Raw genomic sequence first — 25,120 nt, 5'->3', positions numbered from 1 at the left:
CCAGGTGATTAACGGAAAATCTGCAAAAAGGTGACTCGCAAAAAATACCTACTTAGGATAATACACCACTTCCAACCACGTTTCAGAATGGCAAAAACTGTTACACATTGTAACTAGGTGGCCCTAGTCCTTCAAATCTTTTCTTATGACTAATGAAACAAAGATTTTTTTTTTTTTGATTGTTTCTAGATCTTCTTCTCCCAGCCCAGACTCCTCACCTACAGGCAGGTGGTCAACCAGCCTCGTCTGCAAAAGGAGAGTGGCACAGGTTCAGACAGAAAACAATTTTCAAAAATGAAAATTACTTTATTTTTCACTTTGATACCGATAAGACTACAACTCAACAAGGTAAACATAACAGTTATACAAAACATATGTAATTATTTACAGACTTAACTGTACAAAATAATTTAAAGCTTACAAAAGTTTCATGCAACCTCTGCTGACTGACTGACACAGTCTAGGAAATCTCCTGGAAGAAGCATAAAAGATCTTTGAATTTATTTATTTAATGGTTCAAAGAAAGGATGCTGCAAGGCTTCATCAAGAGTAATTCTTTTGGCTGGGTCATATTCCAGCATCCTGCGAACAAGGTCAAACAGACTTTGATGATCCGTGTCCTGGCAATGCATGAATTCCTGAAAGAAAAGAACAGGAGGTATTTTAGAGAGTTGTTTCACAACTGCAAGTCTAACAGAGCAATAAAAGTGTTGTCTCCTACCTTTAAAGGCTTACAGCGCCTCCTGACATAGCGGCCTGCAGAGCTGTGCTCATCCCAGTCCAACTGGTCATGGTGGAAATAATGCTTCCTGCATGACAAGGAACATCACGTTAAGACAGTGCCAGTGCACAAAGCAGGCAGATGCTTTTCCAAGTCTTGAAACACCATAAGGTGTGCCTGTGTCTATCTCTGCATTTGGGAGTTAACATTTCTTCTCGTGCAAATTTATTCACAGAGACCTGTTGCTTTTCTATTACCATTGTCAGAATAATTAGAAAACAGGTCCTTCAGTATTCCAACCAACAAAGCAGGCACTGAAAACATATTTTCCATTACTGACATTCAAAGAGATGGATGATCTCAGGTATTTCAAGAGAACTACTTGGTCTCATCTGCTACTAACAAAAAGACAGCTTTTGTCTATCTATCAGCATTTAAAAAACATTTCCTATAAAATCTGCAGAGTTTAAGTCATTAGCAACTATTGAACAAAACCAGATATTCCCAAATGCCTTTAAGAAGTATAAACACATGAGACTACCAGTGCAAGTGAAGTTCTGACAAATCCACAACTCAGCATTGCATTAACAGTGCTGCATAAGTAGCATTTTATTTTTTTAGTACTACCTTTATCTATTGCAATTGCTGCTTTCTAAGTTTTTTTTTCTGTGTTTCCAAATGCTCTATGATCAGCTGGACAACTGTAACGAACTCAATACATTACCCAACCCAGCATGACTGCAATTCTACTACAAGTTACAGTATTATCGACATTAGCTGGCAAGAGGACAGCTTTTTTCAGAAAGAAAATGGACCATCAAATCCCATCCTCGAAATTTTTGACATGGGGGTTAGGAGAGAAACCCTTTGCCAGCTGCTCTTCCTTGCAATGGAAGTGGGAAACTTCTCCTGCATGAGTTGTCTTTGAGGAAGAGAGAAAGATCACTGAAGCACACGTCTGAGGGGTAAGAAGGGCCAGTGGAAGAGGATGGCAGTTGTATTAGCAAGACAGGACCCTCTTCTTCCTCTCAATATAAATATTCTGACAGCAGGTTCTTTATTCTCAGAGTTTATACAAAAATCAATGTCTAATACTGTTCTGGTGACCATTCCAAACGTGGCTTTTAAAGACCTAAGAACATTCATACTCAGTTACAGCTCGAGAGCCTGACAATTCACACTAAGACCAGAAAAAAGGACTGTCAACTATTTAATTAATCTCCATCTGACACCACTTCTTGCAACAAACTAAGAGGTAACAAAAAGCCTGTGAGTCCCTTTGTTGATCTTCAGCAGCTCATAGCTAACAACGGCAACTTTACAATTTCTCTTGTAATAGGAAAATATGAGGCAACTTACCACTTGTATAGTGAACATACCTGGATTTCTTGATCATGTGAGTGGGCAGAGGCCCCAGGATTCTTTCCATCATTGCCAGGTGTTCTTTACTATCATGTGTCTGTGTGGAAAAAGCAATGAATGCACTTAGCACATTTTTCTGCTCTTAGCCACTTGGTAACAACGTTCAACTACAAACAAGATGTTTGCCAGAGTACCGTCCCAGTACCTTTACATGTTACCACCTCAAATTATTAAAAACAGATTATGCAATGCAGATTATACAACACTTTCCACAGTTAAGATGGCCCTCGAACAACAGAGTTCATAAACCAAGTTTTGTACAAGTGTTTTCTTTACTCTTAATTTCAGCAGTATGAGAGATTCTACACAGGCTTCTTCAACCAAAATGCCAGAACAGACCATCTTAGACACTCTGAAGGAGATATTTAAACATCTTATTTTTATATGCACACTGGCTTTACAATCTTCTCTATATAATCCTTAAGAAGCCTGTGAGGTTGGTTATGTCTTTTACACTAACAGTTAGGTACCATCATTAAGAGATCAAAATCAGTAGCCTGTAACAAACACATTGTATTTAACTTTATGTACCCACCTGAAACACTGTAAATCCCAGGTAATACTCAATCAGAATACAGCCAATACTCCACACGTCACATGGTTGTGACCAGCCCAGTGCTGCAAAACAGGCAAAGTTTATGGTTTACTTTTCAATACATTCTCAATACCTGTAACCCACAAAGCACATGCCCAGTTTCCACACATTTACTGATGCTGATCTTACCCCTCCACGACTCCCCAAACCTTGGTGGAAGAGAGTGGGAAAGGAACATGTTTGGACTTCTGTTTTTAGCATATTTCTTCTACTGTTTACTCTCAAGAATTATAACACCACCATCTGTTATGGTGATGGTTCCACGACTGGTTATCAGAACCATGAGTAATTCCCCCAGTCTATGAAGTAAGGACATCTGAATGAACTGCAATGAACTGTCAGAAGGTTTAAGATTCTTTACTGACCTAAAATAACCTCAGGTGCTCTATAATGTCTTGTAGACACTAATGTGCTGTGATGCTCATCATCAAAAGTTGCACTTCCAAAATCAACGACTTTGATGTCAGTGTTTTTTAAAGTGCGCTCATCTCGCTTCTGCAAGAAAATCAAAATGCTGTCTGTTAGTATCTGTTAAAAGCATGCTCAGGCAAAAGGTATTCATCACATTATCTTCAAAGCACTAGCTATCAGAAAATGCTAAAAATTAAACCCCTGTAAAAAATCACTTCTTCCAACTACATCAATTCCTATTCAGCTCAATCATCCAAGAAAGAAGAGTGGGTAATAGCTGAGTAAAGACCTTTCCCACAGTAACAAGAGTTCTTTTCCTCTTTCCTTAACTTTCAAGTTAACTTCAGTTACTTGTTATCTCCATCCTGTTATTTTTTTTTTAAGAGAAGTTCCAATGAAGACAGAAAACAGCACAATTCAAGTTGGGAGAAACAAAGAACAAACTTACCATTTTGGCATTGTACTTCACTATGTAATCAGACTCCACAAACAAGATATTTTCAGGCTTTAAGTCTGTGTGAGTTAGTTTATTATGGTGTAGAACTAGAAGGAAATAAAGAACAATATTCCATAATTTATACAATAATTTCCAAAAGGAAAAAACAAAAAACACCCACATATTTGATAAGGGCATGGAAATTTACTTACAGTTTATGGACTGGCAAATTTGATAAGCCATGTTTCTAATGTCATTAATATGAAATGGCAGAAAGCTGTTTTCCTTAATAAAGTCATAAGTACTAAGTCCCAGTAGCTCAAAAACAATGCAAACATGGCCATGATGATCAAACCATTCCAGCATCTGGACACAGCGGCTTTAAAGAGAAAACAAAAAAAAGGAAAAAAAAAATGAAAACTCCATTCGTTGAATAATTACCTTCCTCAAATCCGTGGTAAATTGACTGATTTTATACTTACAAATTGCTGCTGGGATCCATGTTGTTCAAGTGTTCCAACACCTGTATTTCTGAACGGGCTGCCTCCCGGTATCGACCAACATTTTTCACAATTTTAACTGCTACATGCATTCCTCTCCTTTAAGAGAAAGCAAAGCATCACAGACTGGATCAATTATTGTTAAATACCCACGACCTCAAAGCAGTTTGATTTTAATAAGAGAAACACAGGAAGATTAAAGGTCATGGAGAATTATGAACTGGATTAGGGGAATTTGACTTAAGCACGCTGCACTCAACCAGAACAGGTTTTATGAAAAATAAATGTAATATTGAGCTTTCCTTTCTCAAATACTCATTGTATATGCTACACTAACTACTTCCCAGTGTTCTTATCTCATCTAAAGCAGAATAAACATCAGGAATCCACCTGCAAAACGATGAAAAATATTCAAAAAGTTCTCATTTGAGCAAAAGTATGACTTTTTCTCCTGCAACTTGCACAACTTGTTCTGGTTCTTTCCCAGTGCTCCTATGAAATCAGGGCAATTGAGTAACTTCTGAAGTTTAGGTTATGAGTATTTCATACCAGTGAAAGCTGCCCTGAATTGACTGTAAAAATTCCAACTGTAAGGTTATTACTTAAATGGAACACAGACAGACACGGGTCATTCTGTGCCATTCACTTTCAGACAAGTTTTAATTGTCTCTGTAGAGCTCTTTAGATTGTAACGACTTCAGAATATTGTCTGCCCTCACACCATGATCTCAAGCTCCACAATACACCTAACTTGTGAAATGGCTGAACAAACAAATCAAATACAGAGGAAAACATATTCAAACCACCTCACAGAACTGCAGACATAAAACATACAGTTAAAATAGCTTAACAACTGTTAGAACATACAGAACTATTGGAAATACAACAATTTTCTTCTCCTTCACCAAACATGCCATCACACGGAAGTAATCATTCCCTAAAAAAAAAAGACTGGATAATAGATTACTGTTTATTCAAAAAAACTTTTAAAGGATAATTCTGATTATGGAGACTGAGGAAAGCAATTTACAGCTCGACCAATTGCAAGTAACTGCTTTCATTAAAAATTAAATCTACTCAGTATCTCACTGCAACATCTTCTGAAAGTCAGTCTCCCAAACTCTCTAGTTATGGCAGCAGCACTTACAGAATCAACAGAAAAATGTGATGAAGCAAAACATAGTTCTTGGTCATTAAAAAGGGTACGTGACTTCTACTTAGTAGTTTGCACCCTGTGATTAGACAGTTTGTACAGAAAAAAAGTTATTAAAGGTTTATTTTGAAAGAAACCCTCTCCAAACAGACGTTTCCAATGACAAATGTGGTTAAAGAAGTTTGTTAGAGACAGATTCTCAAAAACTTAAGGGGAAAATTTGAAGTATTTCTCTAGATAGCATCTTGTATAAAGTCAATACCATCCTAGAAACAAAATACATTTATACAGGCAGAGATGACTGAAGCACCTTAAAACCAACCAGGGACATGTAGTATGTAGTATCACCTAAAAGTCCTTAACAATTTTAAACCAGGAACAAGCTTAGTTTTCAAAACCAGTATAATTGCTTTTCTTAAATATACTGCCTCACTTCATTTGAATTGCTTTCTTTTAAAGAAAAAGTCCCTGAGCTTTAATTTCTGATCTAAGAAGTGTCATTTAATTTCTGATCTAAGTAAGAGATTCACTTAAAAAAATAATCAACACTTACATATCATGATCTATGCACTCCACTACTTTTCCAAAAGCTCCTTCTCCTAAAGTCGCAACAATTTCATCTAAAAAGAACAAAGATAAGTTAGAACTATACAACTACTTAAAAGAAGAATGAATATTATTAATGTAGATTTAAAAATGTGCCATTATAAAAGCATAATTACTTTAAATTTCAGCATCTGAATGCATTACTTTATTGGACAGGTGTCATGAAAACAGTTAGCCAAAAAACTATCTCTTGTTCTAATCTCAAGATTCAAGTTCATTTACTAATTGGAACTTCTTGAACACAGTATTTAAATTCTACAGAAAAGAAGATATGCAAAAAAACAAAAAAGCACAAAAAAAACAGAACAAAAAGAGCAATGAAGATTTCTTTAGCCCCCCTCCTCTGACATACTATTCTAAACAGATTTTTTTCTGAAAAGTTTTTTAAAAGTGTTGAAAAATGTTCTATACATCTTGCTCTTAGAACGTCTCCACTTTCACAGATCAGGTGACCCTCCTCATCATCCTCTACACTCCTGGATCTTTTCCTTCGGTGACTCTTCTGGGAACGGCACCAAGATCGTCCAGCCAATCAATATATCAGAGTGAATTCAGGGCAGAATACGCAATTCATTCAGCGGGGAGATATTCAGGCATTCAGTTACACACCAGGCCACGAACAGTTGGCAGGAGCAATTTCAAATTCAGTCCCCAGAAATTCACAGGGCACAGTTTATGTTACAGAAGAAAAACATGGCAAGGAACAGATTTTCAGATAAATACTTAAAGTGATACAAGCAACAGAAAAAAAACAACACAATTTTGTCTCTCAAACAGTGGCTTAATTGAAGACAGATTAAGACTGCAACATTGCTATTTCTAAGCCTTTGCTAACAAATAGTGAAAAACAGTATTTATTTGCATATCTAAGCTCTCAGTCAGGTGAAATGTTTCTGTTCTTAAAACATACAGTTCATGTAACTGATTTTACTTCCCTCATGTTTAGAGAGAGAAGAAAAATTACTCTCAAGTCCTTAATTTGCATGGGATAATCTAATACAGCTTGCTGTTTCTACTGCAGAAAAGTGACATAAAACACCTGGAGCTGCAGATGCATCAGTGGGCATCATGCCAATCCTGAGAAATTCAGAGGGCAAGCCTTCAAAGAAGGCAAGCAGCAAACGTCTCCCATCTAAGACATTAGGTGCCATTAGCTGGGCTCACACCTTATCAAAGGTTTTTTGGAATTAGGTGCAGAATTGTTCTTGTCAATTTAGCAGACATGCACATTCATACTTCCAATTAAGCCTATGTTAAAAAGGCATGTCATGTCAATTACTCAGAGTAACAGGATGGATGGCATCTCAGTCTGCCTGAAAAAGCACAGTTCACTATGCTGTAAAACGCCAGCCATACTTTACACTAGGATAGCTACCTGTCTTCAATTTCAAGACAACATTTTTCAGATCAATCCCAGCGATTTTGACTACCAACCACCTACATTCCCAGTGTCCAACTTGTACTGATAATAATCCCACCCCCCACCCAACAGTGATACAGAAATCTCAGCTAAGAACATATTTACATGCTCCACAAACGGACTCAAATACAACTCCTTTTTTACTAACATATTTCTTAACGTACTGTGGATCAGGAATTGAAGCTCTAGCACTCACTTAAGAAGTCTATTACCACTAATTCATTAATAATAAAGTTAAAAATTACTCATACCGAATGCGATTGGTGACTGGAGCAATGATGTCTCTTATGCTTCCTTTTATGACTACTTTTCCTGCTCCGACCAGAGGATTTGCTATAGTGGTGATGGTGACTCTTTTCATAGTCTCTGTGATAATGCCTGTGGTCATACACTTCACAGAAGTCATTCCTGTACTCCTCAACATATCTCCGGTCATGATGGTCTCTTTCATTTATGGCTCTATCGTCCAAATAATGACTGAAAATATATTTTAAGTGAATGTTCTCCACTTCAAAAACTTGAGCTTCCAACAAGATAAGTGACTTGAGCTGAGTTACACAGTATCTGTCTTTACAGCAAAAATTGACTCCCTCCCCAAAACCAGTGGAGCTTTTGATGTTACTTTATTAGGAATTTAACAACATTGTCAGTCTCAAATACATAGCAGGCGTCCACAGGAACAATATATGATCTGTCCACAGTTTGCACTCTAAGTAAGAAACTCAGACTGAAAAAGGAGAAACACTTACTAAAACATACTGACCAACTCCATTACAATCTTAGAAGTCTCACAGTTAGACACTTCCAATATAGAAACATCCCTTTCTACACTTTCAAAGCTCAAAGTGTTAAAGAAAAATAAACCCTAGAGACTGAGAAATGTAGCATCATTCTTAGTGCTCTGCAGGGAACATTAAAAACTCAGATCATCTGGAACATGGATTCTTCTGCACAGGAAACAGACCTTTAAGAAAGCTGCTGAGGCAGAGTCCCCTTACTGCTGTACACCTACCCTTCCAGCATTTTATAAGAATGAGTATGAGCTCTTAAAAGAATTCCATTGGATCTTCTTCTCAAGGGAAAAAAAACAGAAAAGTACATCTTTCCAGTGAAAGCAGTGTGGGAGAAAACACCAACCACCTCTAAATTAGTTAAGAGAAATTCATACTTACCATTGTATTTAATGATTAAACGAACGTTCTCTTCCTCTTGTTCACATTAAGTAAATTAAAATGCATCCTTTTTACTTGAAACTTAACATTGATTGTATTCAGTACCAATATTTAACTGACACCACTGAAACAAACTAGTTACATTTGCTTGTTTTTATTAAAGAACTTCTATTTAATGGGTCAGGTATTATGTTAACAACTACCCATTAAGCTCGTCTCAAGTGAGCCAAACCATAAGGAACTGGCGATTCTGAGCACTCAAAAACTCTTATCCTGAAAACATATTTATTTTAGGCACAGCAAGAAACATTTGCACTACTCAATTCAGTCTTATACCTTTCTGAAATGCGACTGGGTTTATAGTGCTTGCTTTCTTGGCCGCTGCTCTGGGACCTCTTTCTGCGTTTGCGGCTGCTACTGTGCTTCCTCTGATCCCAGCTCCTCCTGTCATCCCACTCAGGACAATGGGATTGCTTTGAATGCCTCATCTCCCACTGGAAAAACAAAACAGATCAACAAACACACATGTAGATGCAAGTCAGCTACTGCAGTCTGATCAAATATGACAGAAGTGGAAAGAATCGTTTCCTCAAATAACTCTTGTTCCTCAGCCTCCCCCCCTCTATTATTTCAGTTTGGCAGCAGACACAGCTCTGTCAGCCCAACACTAACGCTGTTATGAAACACAAATCAAGATTAAATAGGCCAACTCATCTTCACTTAATAGCTTCAAACATGTCATTAAAGCCCGTTCTAAATAAACTCTCAAGTGACTAAAGAGAATCACTTCCTTAAAGAGCCTCCTATTGGAAAAAAATCCTTCATCTCCAAACATCCTCTCTGACGAAACCTGGATTTAGCTTTTCATGCTCTATGGTGCATAAGTTACTATGTGAAAATCAAGTATATAAAAATCAGTCTAAAAACTTCTCTCACAAAACTCTTCACAGATCCCAAAGCCAAGCCACAATTTTTGAACCCTATCAGCATTCAGGTCTGCGGGTGCTTTACAGTTCAGCTGATGTGCCAAAGACAAAACCCACCAGCTTCTCTTGCTGGATGTTAGGTGGAGGAATTCTTTGTTCAAACAGGTACATGCACAACTGAAAAAAAAAAAAAAAGTAAAGTAAAACAGTGGTAGAAATAAGGAATATAACAAAAACAATTATTATCTGTCTACTGATCTTTGGCAGGAGTTTTTTGGAAGCAAAATAACCTTACCTATCTATTCCAGTATATTCCAAAGAATTAATTCACACAAGAAAAAGTCTGCATAGCAAATAGTGACACTGAGAACAGCAGTTTAGACACAAAGACAGCAGTACAATAGAAAAAATGATTGTAAATCATGTGTGACTTGTGCGAATCTGTGTAAATTTACACAGAACAATGTTGGTTGCCTCTATACAAAAGAGGAGGCATTAAAAAGGAAAGTCCTAGAACATGTAAATGAAAATATCTATTCTGAAAAAAAGAAGTTTTCTGACACTTTCACAAGATTTGTGAGAGGTTGGTAGTTTAAAAAAACCACAGCAGACACATGCACCAATACTTTTTACAGAAATAGGTTTTTAAACTACCAATACAATGTAAATAGTGACAAACTCTGCAAAAATGAGTGACCGGCAAACCCTTTGGGTCAGTCATGATCTAAGTCTCAAAAAATCTTATTCACTTATGAAACGTTAACAACAATTAAAAATAATAATGTGGCAAATGCCAAACCAAAATACCTGAAAAATTAAAACCGACTTGGTGCTTCATTTATACGCTTGAATTTCTTCTCTCCTTACACAGCTCCAAAGCCATTTTCCTCTATTTTCACCTTATGTAACTCGGGTTCTGAAGCGCACTCAGGTTTCAGTTACTCAACTTTTGACGTGCACGAACACTGAGTTACAGGTGAAGCGAAAATTTTACTTATGATTGCTTGCTTTTTCATTCCTTCCCCATTTGGTAGAAGGCAGGCTACACTAGAGCTCTGTAGGGCAATAAAATCACCATTAAAGGGTCCTGCAGAGCACGGCTTGGGGGTGGAAGGACGGACATTTGACACGAAAAACTGGAGAAACAGTTTTGTTGAAGATTAACTGCTGCTTAACTACACTCAAATGCTTATGGCATTACTGGAATTAAGATACGAGTTGCAAATTCTGTCCTTAAAGGAGCAAAGGAAACGCGAATGAGGAAGAAATGGTCAGAATCGGTCTGAGTCCATTTTACAGCGAGAGCCACCTTAAGATTTCTGACTATTGTGCTCTCCCCTCTGAATTTATGCGCCGAGGAACTTCACTTATGTAATCCTGACAGCTGCCACGAACATATGCATTCCTGTAGCATATGGATCTAATCCATATCGCAGGCAGTTTTCGCTCCCACATTGTGCCATCAGGTTCCTCAAAAGGGAGCCGCGGCCCGTTTGCAAACGATCCACGCACGCAGAGGCCGCAAAAGCCGCGCCGTGAGCTGCCTACACAGCAATTTCTAAATGCCTCTCCTCCAAAACTTGGCAGGCGGAGGAGGTCAAAGGCTTATCCCTTTGGGATGGCCAAAGTCCGACACCGCCGTCCCTAAAGGGGCACCCCTAACCCCAGCCCGCGGGCACCGAGCCCCTTCCCCGCCGGGCTCCCCCGGGCCGGCTCCGGGGTCGGCGGGGGGAGGAAGGGCCAGTGCTGGGCGGGCGCCAGGCACGGAGGGCCCGGTGACGGAGCACCGCCCGCCCCAGCCCCCCGCACAGACTCTCACACGGCTCCTGTGCCGAAGAGTCCCCTCCGCCTCAACATCCCCTCACGCTGCGCTCGGCGCTCCCCGCGCCGCGGAGAAAACGCCAGCACCCCCACGCCCTCCGGCCCCCCCTCCCCCCGCGCCCGCTGCGTTTCCCCGCTGCTTCGCCTCCCTCGCCCCCCCGCAAACAGAAACGAGTGAGAAGAGAAGCAAAGATGAAAAGCGGACAGGGAAGAAGGGCGCCCCTCACCACTCACAGCTGAAAAAGAAGGCGAGCGAGCCCCGTGTCCGCCCTGCGCGCACAGACAAAATGGCGACGGCGACGAGCGCGGAGAAGCTGCTTCCTCCTTCTCCCTCGGCCTCACAGCGTCTGTGCGCCGTGACGTCAGACGCACGGCGTGAGGGTGGGCGGGGCAGGGGCCCGCGGGGAGGCCCCGCCCCCGCGCTCTGTCGCTGGGGCGGTGTCGCCGCCATTGCGGGTGCTCTGAGGGAGCGGTTTGGTGTCAGCCCCGCGTGCCTCGGCATCGGCTTTTCACACATCCTCCGTGGGTTTGCGACCCGAATCCATGGAGGGGCTCAAGCGGCACGGCCGAGTTCAGCGGCCACCCCCGAGCTGCGGGGCTGCCCTCTGCCGGGTGCCTCGTGAAACGGGTGTAGCAGTGCAGAAGTCACCGTTTAGTCTCAGTCGCCAATTCGTTGCTTCTAATGAACCCTCGAAGCGTAACGTTTGAGCAATGCAGAAATCACCAGTTAGTCCCAATCGCCATTTAATTCCTTCTAATGAACCTCCCAGTCGTAGCGTTTGAGCAGTCCGGTGCCCGGGCAGATTCCACAGTTAGGCCCAGCTTCATGCTCCCCATCAGGAGACTCTGAGTTGTACCTGCGTGACACAGTAAAACCCCGATAAAATTGGTTATCTAACCAAGTCTGCAATTCCCAGCTGCCCCCTCCTCTGTGAGGAATTGCTCTGATTCCTGTGCAATTCCTGGTTCACACCTGAGCTCGTGTACAGTGGTGAATCTGGTTTAGTCATGTCCTGGCAGAGACAAAATCCATACTCCAAGGAAAGCAAAACCCAGCGCCACAGGCCTGAATTTATAATGGACTCTACAGTGGGATTAATCCTGAACTGTACGGTGGAAAAATACTGTTACCAACCCCTCTAGCTGTCAGTCAGACAGAGAGTTCAATAAGCCCAAAGAGATTGTTTGCAAGTAAACAAAAGCAAACCCAAAAGCAGGGAAAAGTGGAACTGGAATGCAAGCTTCAAATTTAGCAACTCACAATGTTTTATCAGGGGAAAATCACAATCCATGAGGGTTGATGGGTAAATTGAAAAATTCCTGCACTCAGTGACTCTTTCCTAGAATAATTTTAGCAAGTTTTACCTCTAATACAGCAAGATTTTGCAGCTGAAGCAAAATCCAGAATATCTAAGGTGTAGTGTACTTTTTATTGAATGTGTGTCGGTGTCTTTTTAATGTCAGTACCCCAAAACATTAGCAAAAAGTAGTTAAATAAAGACACGCTTTTGCATTTGTGGTTTTAAAATGTTCATTAAAATTTGTTTGCCAGAGAGCTTAAGATAACCATTTAAACCTGGTTTGCACTAGAGTGAAAATCTCATTTCTCTTTTTTTTTTATTTTTTTTTTTTTTGTAAGGAGAGAAACTAAGATGTGGGGCATTAACATCTGTTTGTTGCCACCTGTTTTTTAAAAAACCTCCTTGCCTCATCAATATTGTTGTATACCAGATCTGTTAATGCCAATTATGGCTTTGGTGCCAGTGGTTCACTATTTCTCACTTAGTAACTAAATGATTGATTATTATATATAAAGCTAGTGATAACATCTGCAAAGTGTTAAGAGTTTTTGCAGCATCCACTGACCCAGTCCCTGTCTGAGGAATTCTCTCAGACTACAAGCAGCAGAAAAAAGATAGAGGCATAAAATTAAATATACAGAGTGAGTGTGCACACGTGAACAGGCAGAAAATACCTGTGTACCTGACACTCGTCAACTGTACCAGATAATTACAGTTTCTCACAGATTCCTTATTCCAAGAGATGTGTCCAGGAAGAATATCTGGATTTTACAGAAAGTTCCTTGCTGAAAAGCTGATGACAAGCCAGTGGTTGGTATCCCTGGCAGGGCAGAGAAGATGGGATGTGACAGGGTCACGCTATCTGCCTTTCTTGCCTCGCTGTCTCTTCTGGGGTTTTACCTTTGCTATTTTTGTATCTCCTTATAAATAGATGACAGGCCCTTTAACAGGGTATAGCAGCTCAGGGACAATTTGGGGAAATTACATTTAATGAAAAAAAAAAAAAAAGCTAATGCTGAAGAGACTATCAGAGCTGACTACCTTGAAGCAGGAAAATTTTGGTTCTAGGGTCTTTTGGTTCTCTCCTGTCAAGAAGAAGGATCTTCAGCCTGGAATAGAAGGGGTAGAAGTAACTAATGTTCATTATGAAAATGAAATCAGTAGCAGCTGTAAAAATTTATTGGTTTCAGTCAGAGGTTTTCAGTTGACAGTTGAAAGAGGAACAAACCTATCAGAAGTGAAGAATCAGGCCTTTCTGAAGAAGAAAAGCAGTGTATAAAGGCTGCACCCCCTTTATAGCATATATACATAAAGAAATTTCCCTCTGAAGCAAAAGCCTTACAACAGATTTCGTGGAACAGATTGCAAAGCAGTTTCAGCTACTGCTCTTCATGCTGAATAAAACACTCTCAAAAATACCTCTCCAGGCGTGCAAAAGGAAAGCAGACTGGGAAGCAGTTAATTTTCCTTCCTGTTCAGGAGGTGGCAGTGGAGACCCAGCAGTGGAGGGATGTCAGCTGGAATTTAAGTGGTGTCTCAGAGAAGGACTGAGTCAGGAGAAATTCTCTGGCCATAACCAGGTTATGTAGCACAAAGTAACAGCCCCCCTAAAAATGGCCATTTTTAAGACAGCAATAACTGAACAGTGTAGAATCAAACTAGAGAAATTTAGCCTTTACAAGACTGAGAAGGAAACTCATTTGACTGCTGTCAACCCTTATGGTGTTTACTTTTGTTTATATGAGATATTTCCTTCTTTAATTAGATTTGCAACACCAAATGCATGCACAGCTTGAGGAACGAGTAACACACAATGCAACTGTGTTTTAGATTGCTTTGTACAGCAGAATATATTACGATTCAGTGTTACTGTGCTGGTGTGAGTGTATGAAAAGATACCTTCAAAACATTTGCTTCAAAATGCAATTTCGTAAGGTCCCTCTTTCAAATGCCTTCCCACAGTAGGTGATCCATCCTCACAGCAGCTCTTCAGGAGACGTAAATCTCATTTAGTTTTCTCATTGTTTGGATACAAAATTTAAAGCAGGGGTTGACTGCCTTGCCCAAAGCCTCAGAAAAACTCCACGGCAGAGCCAAAAATTCCTGGCTTTCAGTACTTCCAGTGCTGTGCTTGCTTCCTCTTAATTAAAGATGTATTGGTTTTGTTTTTCATCCCTCTGGTTACCATCAGAGGGTGGCTGATTAGCAGTTGTGTTTTGCCTTTAGTTGTTTATGGATTTCTGCAGTTCCATGGTTTGGTTTTTATACTGACAGAGAGAATTTCTTGGGTTCCCTTGACTGGGTGGGAGCAGCTGTAGCTTTGCTTGGGAGCTCAGGGACAGAGTAATGACAATACTGTCTGTTTATAAGGGACTGAACTGAATGGGGATGGAAAAACCTCCAGGAGCATTTCTAAGATGTCTCAGGGAAAATACATTATTAATTTCACAAATCACTATAACTACTGATCAAGGGAGCCAGTGTCCCAGATTGTTGTGGCATATGTAAATTCAGAGAGATAATAGGAGCTTGGATGGGTGGATCAGCAGAAAGGCAAAGTGAGAACCCACTGACAGTTGTATTTCCACTCCACGAGAGTTCATTTTTGTAAAAGAAGTTTTTAAAATAGATTTTTTTAATTATTATTTTTAGATTACACGGTAGAATAGGAAAAAAAAAGCAAATATTCAGCCAGGTGAAAAAGAACAAGATACGGTTATGGCTTAGGGACACATTTTCCTCCTTAATGAGTTATTAGAATTTTTCTTAGAAACACAGTGGCCCAGAAACTTTGTGTGAGCGTGGGCACTTGTGTCCATTCACATATGCACTGGTGAAAAGTCGTGCCAGATGTGGTGGTTCTCTCTGAGCTGTGAGCGGTGGCAGACGGGAACAGCCCACGCTGCCCTCAGCACGGTGGCACACTGGCAATGGGAGCACTGTGCCTTGAACAGCTGGCAGGTCACCCCCCAGGCAAGGTTTGTTCTCTGCAGTGGTTAGACTGGTTTGCACTTTGCTAATGCACAGCCCGGCTGGGATCACCTTGGGCTGAGCTGAGCTGATCTGATCCACCCCCTTTAATCGCGAGGCTCACAGGGATGGTTGAAAAGTGGACTTTTCTCACTCTCTGTGGCACAGCTGGGCCTCCTGAGGATTGAAATGTCTCAGCCTAAAAAAGACTCGGGGGCTTGACACGGGGAAGCCCTAAAAAGCCACCATTTACAGGAAATTCAGCCAGATGACTTAACAGTCCTATTTGGCAAGAGCTCTGGCACTGTGAGTAAGAACACTGTGCTGAGAAAGGAGGTTGCACATCACACTTCCACGGGCTTTGGAGTCAGTGCCACTACTTACATGGACAGAAGTTCTCACTTGGTGACAGCAGGCAGGACCAGGCTGTGCTGAAGCAACTCGGTGTAGATGCCCAGTGTTACATCAAGGAAACTCCACCACTTATGTCTACATGAGTTTCACCTCTGAGCTTCTTTCTTCTTTATTTAAAAGAATTTTAAGCTACTTGCAAGGATGTCTCTTACTGTACATTGTTACTGAAATGGGTCCCCCATCTCTGTAGAAGCTCTCAGCTTATTATTTGTATTGCCCTCAGCAATATAAATATTAAAAGAACATATTTAAACATCACTTGTACCATGGAGTTTTATAGGAACAAACTAAATATACTCAGGTCCAGTCTTAGCTTTTTGCTCTCCTTATGAAGAAGTTTCCATTCTATGACTCCTATTTGGGAAAATGCTTTATTATGGAAACTGAGAATCTCTTTTCCTTCAGTGCAATGTTCTGAATGTGTGAGGGTGAAGAGAGAAGCAGCAAAGTGGAAACGAGGAAGAGCAGAAACCACAGATACATTTCTGCCTACAAACATATTCATGAATTATTATGCAGAGTCAGGGACATCTTTGTATTTTGGAGTTTCAAAGCAACCTGAATTTCTTTGCAGGTTATTATGAAGATTTGCAGCTGTTGAAATCTCTACTACAAAACTGAAGAACAAAACCCACACAGCCAAGCCGTTTGGTTTTGGTTTTAATTATTATTCTTATTTGACACTCACATTACAAAATTTAGAAACCATAGACAGTTCAGGCAAACTGTTAAAACACAGTATAAATTAGGGGGGGCTTAATATATAAATTCTATACATAGGTAAGTTAGCTGGAACATGACTGACAAAAGGAGTTGATAACATTCTTACCACAACTGTATAAAAAGGCATGGGAATAGGATGGGCACTACCATCATGAATGCAGGTTAAGACATTTTCCACAACAGCTATAAAGCGTAACAATGACCATGCTATGCTCGCAGTGGTTATGTGGGGTACAGAATGCATATTTACCATTAACATTTTGCAAGATCTATGTACAGTCACAAAATCATAACAGCCACTTTCAAGTAGCTTTGCCCTTTCCTGCCTGTGCAATTAATAAGGTGTTGGTATTTGTTCTGAGCACTTCGAACAAAGCTACGTGGTTTGGGTGTTATGGATGGGTTAAAAGTTGGACTCAATCATCTTTCCAACCTAAATGATTCTACAATTTTATGATTCTAAGGTAGAGGGATTTCAATTTGACCTGAAAATGCTAATCCTAACATGAAATTGTTTAATTTAATGAAGAAGGTACAGGAAAAGCACAGTTCCTCATTGCTATCACTCACATAAGTATATACCAGTCTTTTAATCCGTATTTATTTCCTAGCTTGATTCTTTTTCAGAACGAAAGTGATAATTTAGTTCCCATTTTTCTAAGCACAGTTGTAAAAAGGAGTTACACCAGAAGAAATGCTAAACTAAAATTTGGATAGTTTTTTGGGGTAATCCTTTGAAAGCACATGCTTCTCAGGTGACCGAGGACGTGTCATTCAACCTTTGAATTTCTCAATCTGAAAATAAGGACAGTTCTGCTTACCCATTTTTACTCTGTGCTTTTAGGTCTGTGACTAAACAGTATTATTCTAACAGTTTTTGAATAGTGTGTTCCTGGAGTGTAGGTTTCAGATAGCTGATAGTCAGTGTCGCTAAAAGTGGAAAAAAAACCTTAAAATCTGATTTTTGACCTTTATAAGATGATGAACACTTGCTAGGAGTTCTGAAACCCAGAGGATAATTTATTTTCCATCTGTGTTGTGTACCAGCAAACGGTGTTTCTACAGACAGACCCCTAAGAGAAGTACTTGCCCATTTGTAAGAATCATATCTTGAAACACTTGAATTTAATAGCCCTGTGTGTGCATCTTTTGCTAAGTTTTAATAATTAGGAGGATTCTATTGGAACAATTCCTTCTGGTTCAAGGAGAGGACAGACAGTAAGTGATAACACAACTAGGGCTGCTACAGAAATACATGTGATGTCAACTGTCCAGACTACAGCCCCCATTTTCTCAACTCTGTTTGCCCATGGGCCAAACATCAACAAACCATCAAACATTTGTTTCAAAAAGACTGGAATTTTAGAAGCATAATTAAATAACGAAAGCAGGGATATAGTACTGACCAGTAACAGTCCACTGAGGAAGTCATGTTTCTCTGAAAGGTAGCTGGACTATGGAATTTTCTGTTCAGAACTCCGTTAAATGAGCTCTGCACCTTTTAGAAGGAAGTTTCCTGTACAGACATTTAATTTGTAGGACTCGAGTTCTGAACTTGAAGTCTTTCTGCATTCAAGAAAGCCTGGGAACATTGCTGCACTGCAGTACTAATCTGGGTTGGCAGCTTTAGGGCCACAGGGATGAAAACAGAGAAGGACTCCTATTCTATTATGACAGATCTGGAGTATGATTACAGAGCCTTTGTATGGCAGAGAGCTAGAAAAATGTTCCTTTGGCATTTTGCAAGAGCTGTTTATGGAGCAAAATACCACTTCTGTGGAGGGAAAGGCACCAAGGGAAAAGGGAGCAGCCTAAGCCACTGTGAATTTACAGCACTACAGCCTGTGCCTGGCCAAAGAGCAGGGCAGGAAAACTGGGCAGGAATTACTTATATTCAGCTTTTTTTTCTGTAGCTGAGGCTGTAGCCTGAGTTTCAGAGTCTTGCACCTGTGCAGAGTGTATGAAATACCACCCATGCAAGCTATTGGGTCCCCATCTACATCTTGCATAATGTAAAAATGCAGGATGTGATGCTTTTATGAGCATTAGCTTTAATGAACTTAGTGTTTTTTGAATACCTGAAAACATGTGAAATATGTAGAAAGAATTGTAAAATAAATGAATACAAAAGAGATTAAACTCCAGATCAGTAACAAATTCTTCACTGTTTCATGTCCACTAAGAAACCTCTTTTAGTTCAAAAGAATTTTCTTTTACTCATTCTGTTGGATGGATAAGGAAGCATAGTAGGCTTTGTCCCAGGTGGACTTGCAAGAACTTTCTACCTCTCAAAAGGGATGTGTCCCAGGATCAGAAAGCTAAGAGTGCAGGCTCAGATATGACTTTGTACAGGATCATCTAATCCCCCCTGTGCCTCCATTAGCACATGTGCCACCACAGGTACGTGTGTGCTGTTCCCCAGCCACGCTTCAGTAATGCCCTGCACCAACTACAGAGGAGATTTCACTCAACAGGTAGTGTTAGAAAGGACGAAAGAAGACAGCTTTGGTCCACAGTTGGGCCTCTGAGCAGTAACAAAGGGGCTTTTCCCTGTTTCCTTGTCACTCCCTAATCCCATTCTGCAACTACAACAATGGAAATAATCAGTTCACAATCAAAGGGGTTTTAATTTCCAATGAGAGAATCATCTGAGATAGTATGGCTAATTTCTACCAGTCTAAAAAGAGAAAAAGGTTCTAAAAGCCAGAAAGTCAAATTCTGATCTCAGACATGAATCAATCCATTGAATCAGATTTAGTCCTTGAATTTGCTGCTGAAATTTCAACAATGTCAAAGAAAACTTCTGATAAGGCTGGATTTTCTCCCTATTAAGTGCACCTCCCATCTGAGAGTTGCACCTGGCACAGGGACTATACCAGTTGTCGATGCAGTTTAATCCCTATTGATAAGTAAAAACTGTAGTACAGTTAATAACTGCAGGACTGCTCCAAAGCCCAACACAATCAATTGGGGTTTTTCCTCTGGCACATTGCTGTGGTTGGGATCAGTGTCATTCCATGGAGCACAGTCATTGCTAAGCCAGAGGCTGTTAACTGTGTAACATTTTTACCCTGATATGCATAACAGTATCTTTTCTACTAACATGTCTTCCTGTTGATAACTCCAATTACATATTCAGTAATCTTAGCTCTGTTCTAAACTGGATTTACAGTCATGTGCAAACCAGCACTCATGTGCTTTAAGAAAAGGTGCATAAACTATTGCAATAAAACACAACAAATTAACCAAGATATCAGTAAGGGACAGGCTTGAGTGATTATCTTGAGTGATTATCTTATCACCACTGACCACATCATAAAATATTTTCAAGCTGAGAAAAATATCTCCATGCTTAAATTGTTTCTTATTTGAAGTGCTTTAGCATCTGTCCACACTTTGTTAAAGTGAAACCTCAGCAGTTTGCTTCCGGATCTGCACGTTCCCTATCCACATGGGGAGCTTCCAGAGATGTACAACAGGATTGTATTCACTGCCTAACAGAGGGAATGACGATAGGCTAAGCTCAGGGTACTCTGGTGCACAGGATTCTTGTGTGATTTACTCATTTTGAGGTTTTGCCCTGAAAATTCAGTCACACCCAGCTGACCAACATCCATCCACCTTTCGTGTGGTAATGGGATTGATGCTGATGTGAAACTGAGGGCAAGATTGTATGATTTGAGTGTCTTTTGAAAGGCATTGAGCAAGTTCATCTACTGCCTTCAACACAAGCTGAAGGCACACAATTCCCTCATTGCTTCCTGCTGGGCTTATGTCGAGCCCTGTGTTGCAGAATGGCACACTCAAGAAATGGAAAAATGGGACTTTTGCTGCCATTCTGATTACACTGGAGGAGATGCAGAAGTGATTTCATGTATTTGGGTCTTTTAAAATACTGCTGTATACCAGAAGCTAAGTTAATGCTTCTGGAAGACTGTACATATTCACATCTTTCTAGCTTAGGGGTTTGATACCAACACTGCAGACCTGCAGGTCTAGTTTTGCTCTGTTCTCTGTGTAGCATTAGTTCAAACAGCTGTCAGGGAGGTGAATCCTCTCAAAAAAGTGGAATTAGAAAGCCATGACATTACTACTAGTAACTTGTCTAGATATTAGTCTAATGACTACATGCCTTACAGGGGCTTAGTGCTTGGATACCTTTATAGCAAGAAAAATTAATTACTGCACATGGGTTTTTTTCCTCATTTTCATGTAATACTAATACATTTTTGGAAGAAATCTATTCCCCAAATTGTCATGCTTTGTTTTCAGTCAGCTGTACTCATGCTTCCTGAGCCCTGCTGGTGAGGCAAGGCTGTAACCACTGTCCTGCCAGGAGCTGGACACCCTGACTAGGCCAAACATGAACTAAAAATGCAACCGACAGCTGTTAACTTAAGGCTTACATTGTTTCTATTTACATCCAATAGGATTTCGGCTACAAAATTCTGTGAGGACAACCTGTGATTCCTTAACTCCATTTTTTAAAAGCACTGTCTTCTCACTGTAAGTTGTTCTGCACTCTCATCTCCAAGTCATTCTGCAAAGAGCAGTGAGTGTCTCTGGACATCAAAGACTACACATTAATCTGCCATGCACCTCTATAAAGCAAGTCTGAGTACTGCCCAAGAGATGAGGATGTTTAGCACCTCTGAAGACGACCTTTTAAATGTGTGACTACATAAAGGCTTAAGGATATTTAGTGCTTTTGACAGTCCCACTAAGCCCTTAATACCCACCCAAATCTGACCTTTATGCTTCCATTTTAAGCACTGAGGTTCGAAACTTTTGGACTATGACAGTGGTTTAGTGATAAACTTGAGGAATCTAATGTAACTTATACTTACAAAATCGACTGAATTCCTGGAAGGTTCCCCAAAATATAAAGTATTATGATGAGAAATCACATTTTAATTATCTTCAGGGTTTTATAATCTCAGCTGTACCAGACTCTATTGGCTCATTAGAAAAGGAGTGAGGATTTCAATTTTAAGAAGCAGGTTTTAAGAAAAGGCCCATCCACCTACATTGCATCTCAGATCAATAAAAATCCTACATTTCCACTATGAAGTCACACTGTGCCTGTTAAAAAGATGCAGATAGCAAGAAAAAATGACAATTTAGCAAACACTTTTAAGCATTAGCATTCTTGTAAATATGTTTATGGTTATTGCTCTGGATTTGTCGGGAATTTAACAGGCTTTTAATGGCTTCATTTTGGAAATGGTTCTGCCTGAAGGAAAGGCTATGTGTGTATGTTCCTCTGTATTGCTCTCAGCTCATGTACAAAAATTGACAAACAGCATATTGACAGTATCAGCAGAATAGTCATCATTCCCTGGCTGAAATGATGTTGTACCATCCTTACACTTAGTTCTTCCGTACAAAGCTTGAATAAACACATCAAAGTTTTATGTCCCCCCTGCTTGAATTCATGCACTGATAGACCTGTAGGAAAGGGAGACTCAAAGTTCTGCTTCGAGCCCTTGTGTAAGCAAATCTAGAAGCACCTGCTCAGCTGAGCCAGTGCAGGAGCAGAACATTCCACATGGCCATGATCCAGACTGGCCGGGTTTCCACAGGTCACAACCCAACATCAGAACTGCACTGCAGGCACAACAGACCTGCAGTGTATCACACAGAGCATGTCTCAGCCTGCTGCCCTCAAACACCAGCTCACCAATGCTCACAGGTCAACAGCTCACTCAGGCGTGGATAACTTGGAGGCCTGGCAGAGGGCAGGAACAGTTCCAGTTTCTTGGCTAAATGCGTAGGCCAACACAGCCAGGTTTTGTGATTAGCCTAATTTTTCAAAACACTACAGCCACTTGGAATCACTCTGTACTGAAATAAAACTATTACTGATCTCAAACAAAGGGTTACAACCTTTTGTTGTAGGCAGAGAAAGACTGGAACATCTGAAAAGGCCAGCATCAAGTCAGTAATAAAATTGAAAAGTTCAATATCCTGTGCCATTTAGCTTTCATTTAAGCTTTTTGAGGTCTTTTCTGGGGCAGCTAGAAACATTCCTTCCACACACAAACAATTAGTCTATTGTTAGGGCTTAGTTTTCAATCTAATATAGTACATTATAATTTAATATATCTGTTACAGTAGCACCTTGATTATTGTACAACTTTAAAGACCAGAGATAGTCGCTATTTCATATTATCTGTAAGGTAATGGTGAAAGTGGTTTAGATCCTAAAAGTAAAAAAGACAAAAATGGTTATCTGCTCATGAATAGTGCATTCATTCTAGTCTGAAACCCTTTCTCCTTTTAAAGCATTCCCAAATTCAAAGCAATTACCCCCACCTCCCATCCTCCTGGCATCCTGTTGGAAAATAAACAGTACTGTGTTAATTGGAACCTGATAGAAATGGTAATGAAGGTTTGGTTGTTTTTTTTTTTTTTTGAGTGTGATAAAACCCTCTAAAAGATGCAACTCGGCATCAGTGAATTTAGGGAATACACTATGTACATTAAATAGAGGTAAGTTGAGTCCAGAGTCATTTTCTTCTTCATTCAACTTCAGAAGTGGTGGGGGGGTGTCTTTAAGCAGCACCATCTGCACTCTGTGCCCTCCTCAGACCAGCCAAGATTCACAGTAAGAAAAGCAACAACAGCCATGGGAAGAATAACTGAGCAACAGTCACACTTGAGATTGTTCTCTGCAAAACGCCGTGGGGTCTGCGGGACTGTCCCTTGCTGACGTGGCCTATTTGTGACATACATGTATCCATAGGAGTGATGTCAGCCTTCATCCCTGCAGCAGTCAGTGCTTTGTTCAACAAGGCTGGGGGACTGCAATTGCAAGGTGAAGTTCTTTTTTCTTCGTTCAGCAATTAACCAGATTGCTGCTGTGTCTGTCTTTTGATTTAATTTTACAAGCCTCAGAGGGTTTAAAGAGCCGCTGCCTGAAGCACCTGCTTCCAAAATACTCGTGTGTATTTTTGCTTTCCTTTTTTACACTTTTCCATTCTCTGCTGCAGTTCCATGATGCTCCGTGCTCCTGGTTTTCCTGCGTTTTCCCTCAGAGGCAAAATTACAGTGATCCTGACGCAGTTTGGGCACAGCCACAAGTAGTCTGTTTGTCCTTCCTCTCTGTGTCTCATAGCTAGAAAAGCATCATTGTGCACACAGTCCCGTTGATTTCAGCGGATGAATCCAGTTCACCCATCGTGTTAGGCAGTCAAAAAAACCCAGCGAAAAACTCAAACAAAAGAAATTGTCTAAATCCCAAACAGGCATCTTTGGAATCAGTAGTGCAAAATGTTTGCGGATTTCTTTTCCTTGACCTACTGCAATAATCTCTTAATCTTCAAGTCTTTCCTAAAATAGTGGATCTGTAAATTTAAAATATAAGGACAATGAAAAAAAAAGGCAAATGTAAAGTGTTTTGTTGTTTTTTGTTTGTTTTTTTTTTAAATCACTCTCTTCAGATTCTCACTTATATAAAACCATTATACATCTCTTATAAAAGCTGTAAATTGTCAGAAGATCCAGTTAACCTGGGGTATTCCTCATCTACACCAGGCTTTTGCATGGGTACAGCAAGCAGAGGGTATTCTTTAAATGGAGGATAATTTGAGATTACAATGAGCTTTTATCAGGGCAGCCTCAGCTCTGCAGATTAGTTTTAAATGGAAGAGAGGTCCCTCAAAGGTCACAGTTTAAATGCCTTCACTTCACAAGCTTTGGCTATCAGTGCAGCACTTTAGAAATGAGCTGATAAAATGAGAGGTTACCTTAAGGATTTCCACCTGTCTTTTTCTGTCTGGTTTTCCGGACTTTCACTTTCATAGGAAGCCAGATACAAACCTGGAAAAGGTAAATATGTGTTATTCCAACAACGTCAGTAACTCCTCCCATTTCTCTGCATTCTTGTGTGTCCTTACATTTTACCACACAGCTAGAGAAACTTTAAAAGTTTATGATCCATCAGGTGGCTGGTAATGAGTAGGACTGATGTTTAGCTCACATGTCTACCTTGGAAAGCTGTAAGGTTAATTTTCATGGAACAGTAAAGGAGTCCAGAGTTAAAATATGTTAGTGTGACCTCCTTTTAACAATATTAAGTAGTTGAATGGTCTCTGGTTTTCCATATAGAGGTCTGGGTCTATTTCCTTCATCACAGCACTGCTACCAAAGAGTTACACAAACACTAAAAAAGACAGACAGAGCTGACAGCTAAACATATACGTTTCTAAAACTTAAGGATAGTCTCATCATTTAACACAATTTTATCTTCCTCAATCTTTTTAAAGCTTATGGGAACATGGTATCTTAAATGGATACACAACACCCTTGAGGTAAGAGTGAGTTCCAGAAACCAGAGAAAGAATGCAGTGGAAGAAAATAAATGTCTTTTTTTTTTTTCCTGCAAATTTTTACACTGTAGGATGCATTTTATGACACCAAAATGTGTCTAGACTGTAGAGTTTCCCCTGCACAAGCTGGCAGTGCATTAATATCTCACTGTCTTCACAGAATCACGGGCTGTGATTTGTGTTCACACACATTTCCTCA

The 25,120-nt window shown here is 40.1% G+C and overlaps 2 protein-coding genes across 7 annotated transcripts in view; both read right to left on the bottom strand.

Moving 5' to 3' along the window:
* Positions 1-285: 285 nt before the first annotated feature.
* CLK4 (CDC like kinase 4) lies at positions 286-11,538 on the bottom strand. 6 transcript variants are annotated; one of them, XM_017827881.1, is made up of 14 exons: positions 11,418-11,538; positions 9,480-9,539; positions 8,773-8,930; positions 7,516-7,741; positions 6,256-6,346; positions 5,792-5,858; positions 4,068-4,184; positions 3,798-3,964; positions 3,598-3,692; positions 3,104-3,233; positions 2,679-2,761; positions 2,101-2,180; positions 722-809; positions 286-638 (listed from the first exon to the last, which is right to left on the bottom strand). In XM_017827881.1, the coding sequence occupies exons 2-14, from the start codon at positions 9,531-9,533 to the stop codon at positions 501-503; spliced, it is 1,494 nt and encodes a 497-aa protein (XP_017683370.1). In that variant the 5' UTR covers positions 9,534-9,539; positions 11,418-11,538; the 3' UTR covers positions 286-500. The 6 variants fall into 6 exon arrangements, with proteins under 6 accessions (XP_017683370.1, XP_017683371.1, XP_017683372.1 ...); XM_017827882.1 differs by having other exon boundaries at positions 11,411-11,534; XM_017827883.1 differs by lacking the exon at positions 9,480-9,539 and having other exon boundaries at positions 11,418-11,529.
* Positions 11,539-16,520: 4,982 nt separating this feature from the next.
* The window catches only part of RASGEF1C (RasGEF domain family member 1C), a 72,354-nt gene continuing 63,754 nt past the window's right edge, over positions 16,521-25,120 (bottom strand). The window contains exons 13-14 of the mRNA XM_017827988.1: positions 24,340-24,412; positions 16,521-23,937 (exon numbers count right to left, since the gene is read on the bottom strand). Of these exons, the coding sequence (XP_017683477.1) occupies positions 23,913-23,937; positions 24,340-24,412 (98 nt within the window). The 3' untranslated portion in view covers positions 16,521-23,912. The remainder of the gene's footprint in view (positions 23,938-24,339; positions 24,413-25,120) is intronic.

This window comes from Lepidothrix coronata, unplaced genomic scaffold (assembly GCF_001604755.1).
Source record: "Lepidothrix coronata isolate B3197 unplaced genomic scaffold, Lepidothrix_coronata-1.0 Scaffold144, whole genome shotgun sequence".
NCBI classification, from domain to species: domain Eukaryota; kingdom Metazoa; phylum Chordata; class Aves; order Passeriformes; family Pipridae; genus Lepidothrix; species Lepidothrix coronata.
The sequence above is the reverse complement of the archived record's forward strand: the minus strand, read 5'-3'. Positions and strand labels throughout refer to the sequence as shown.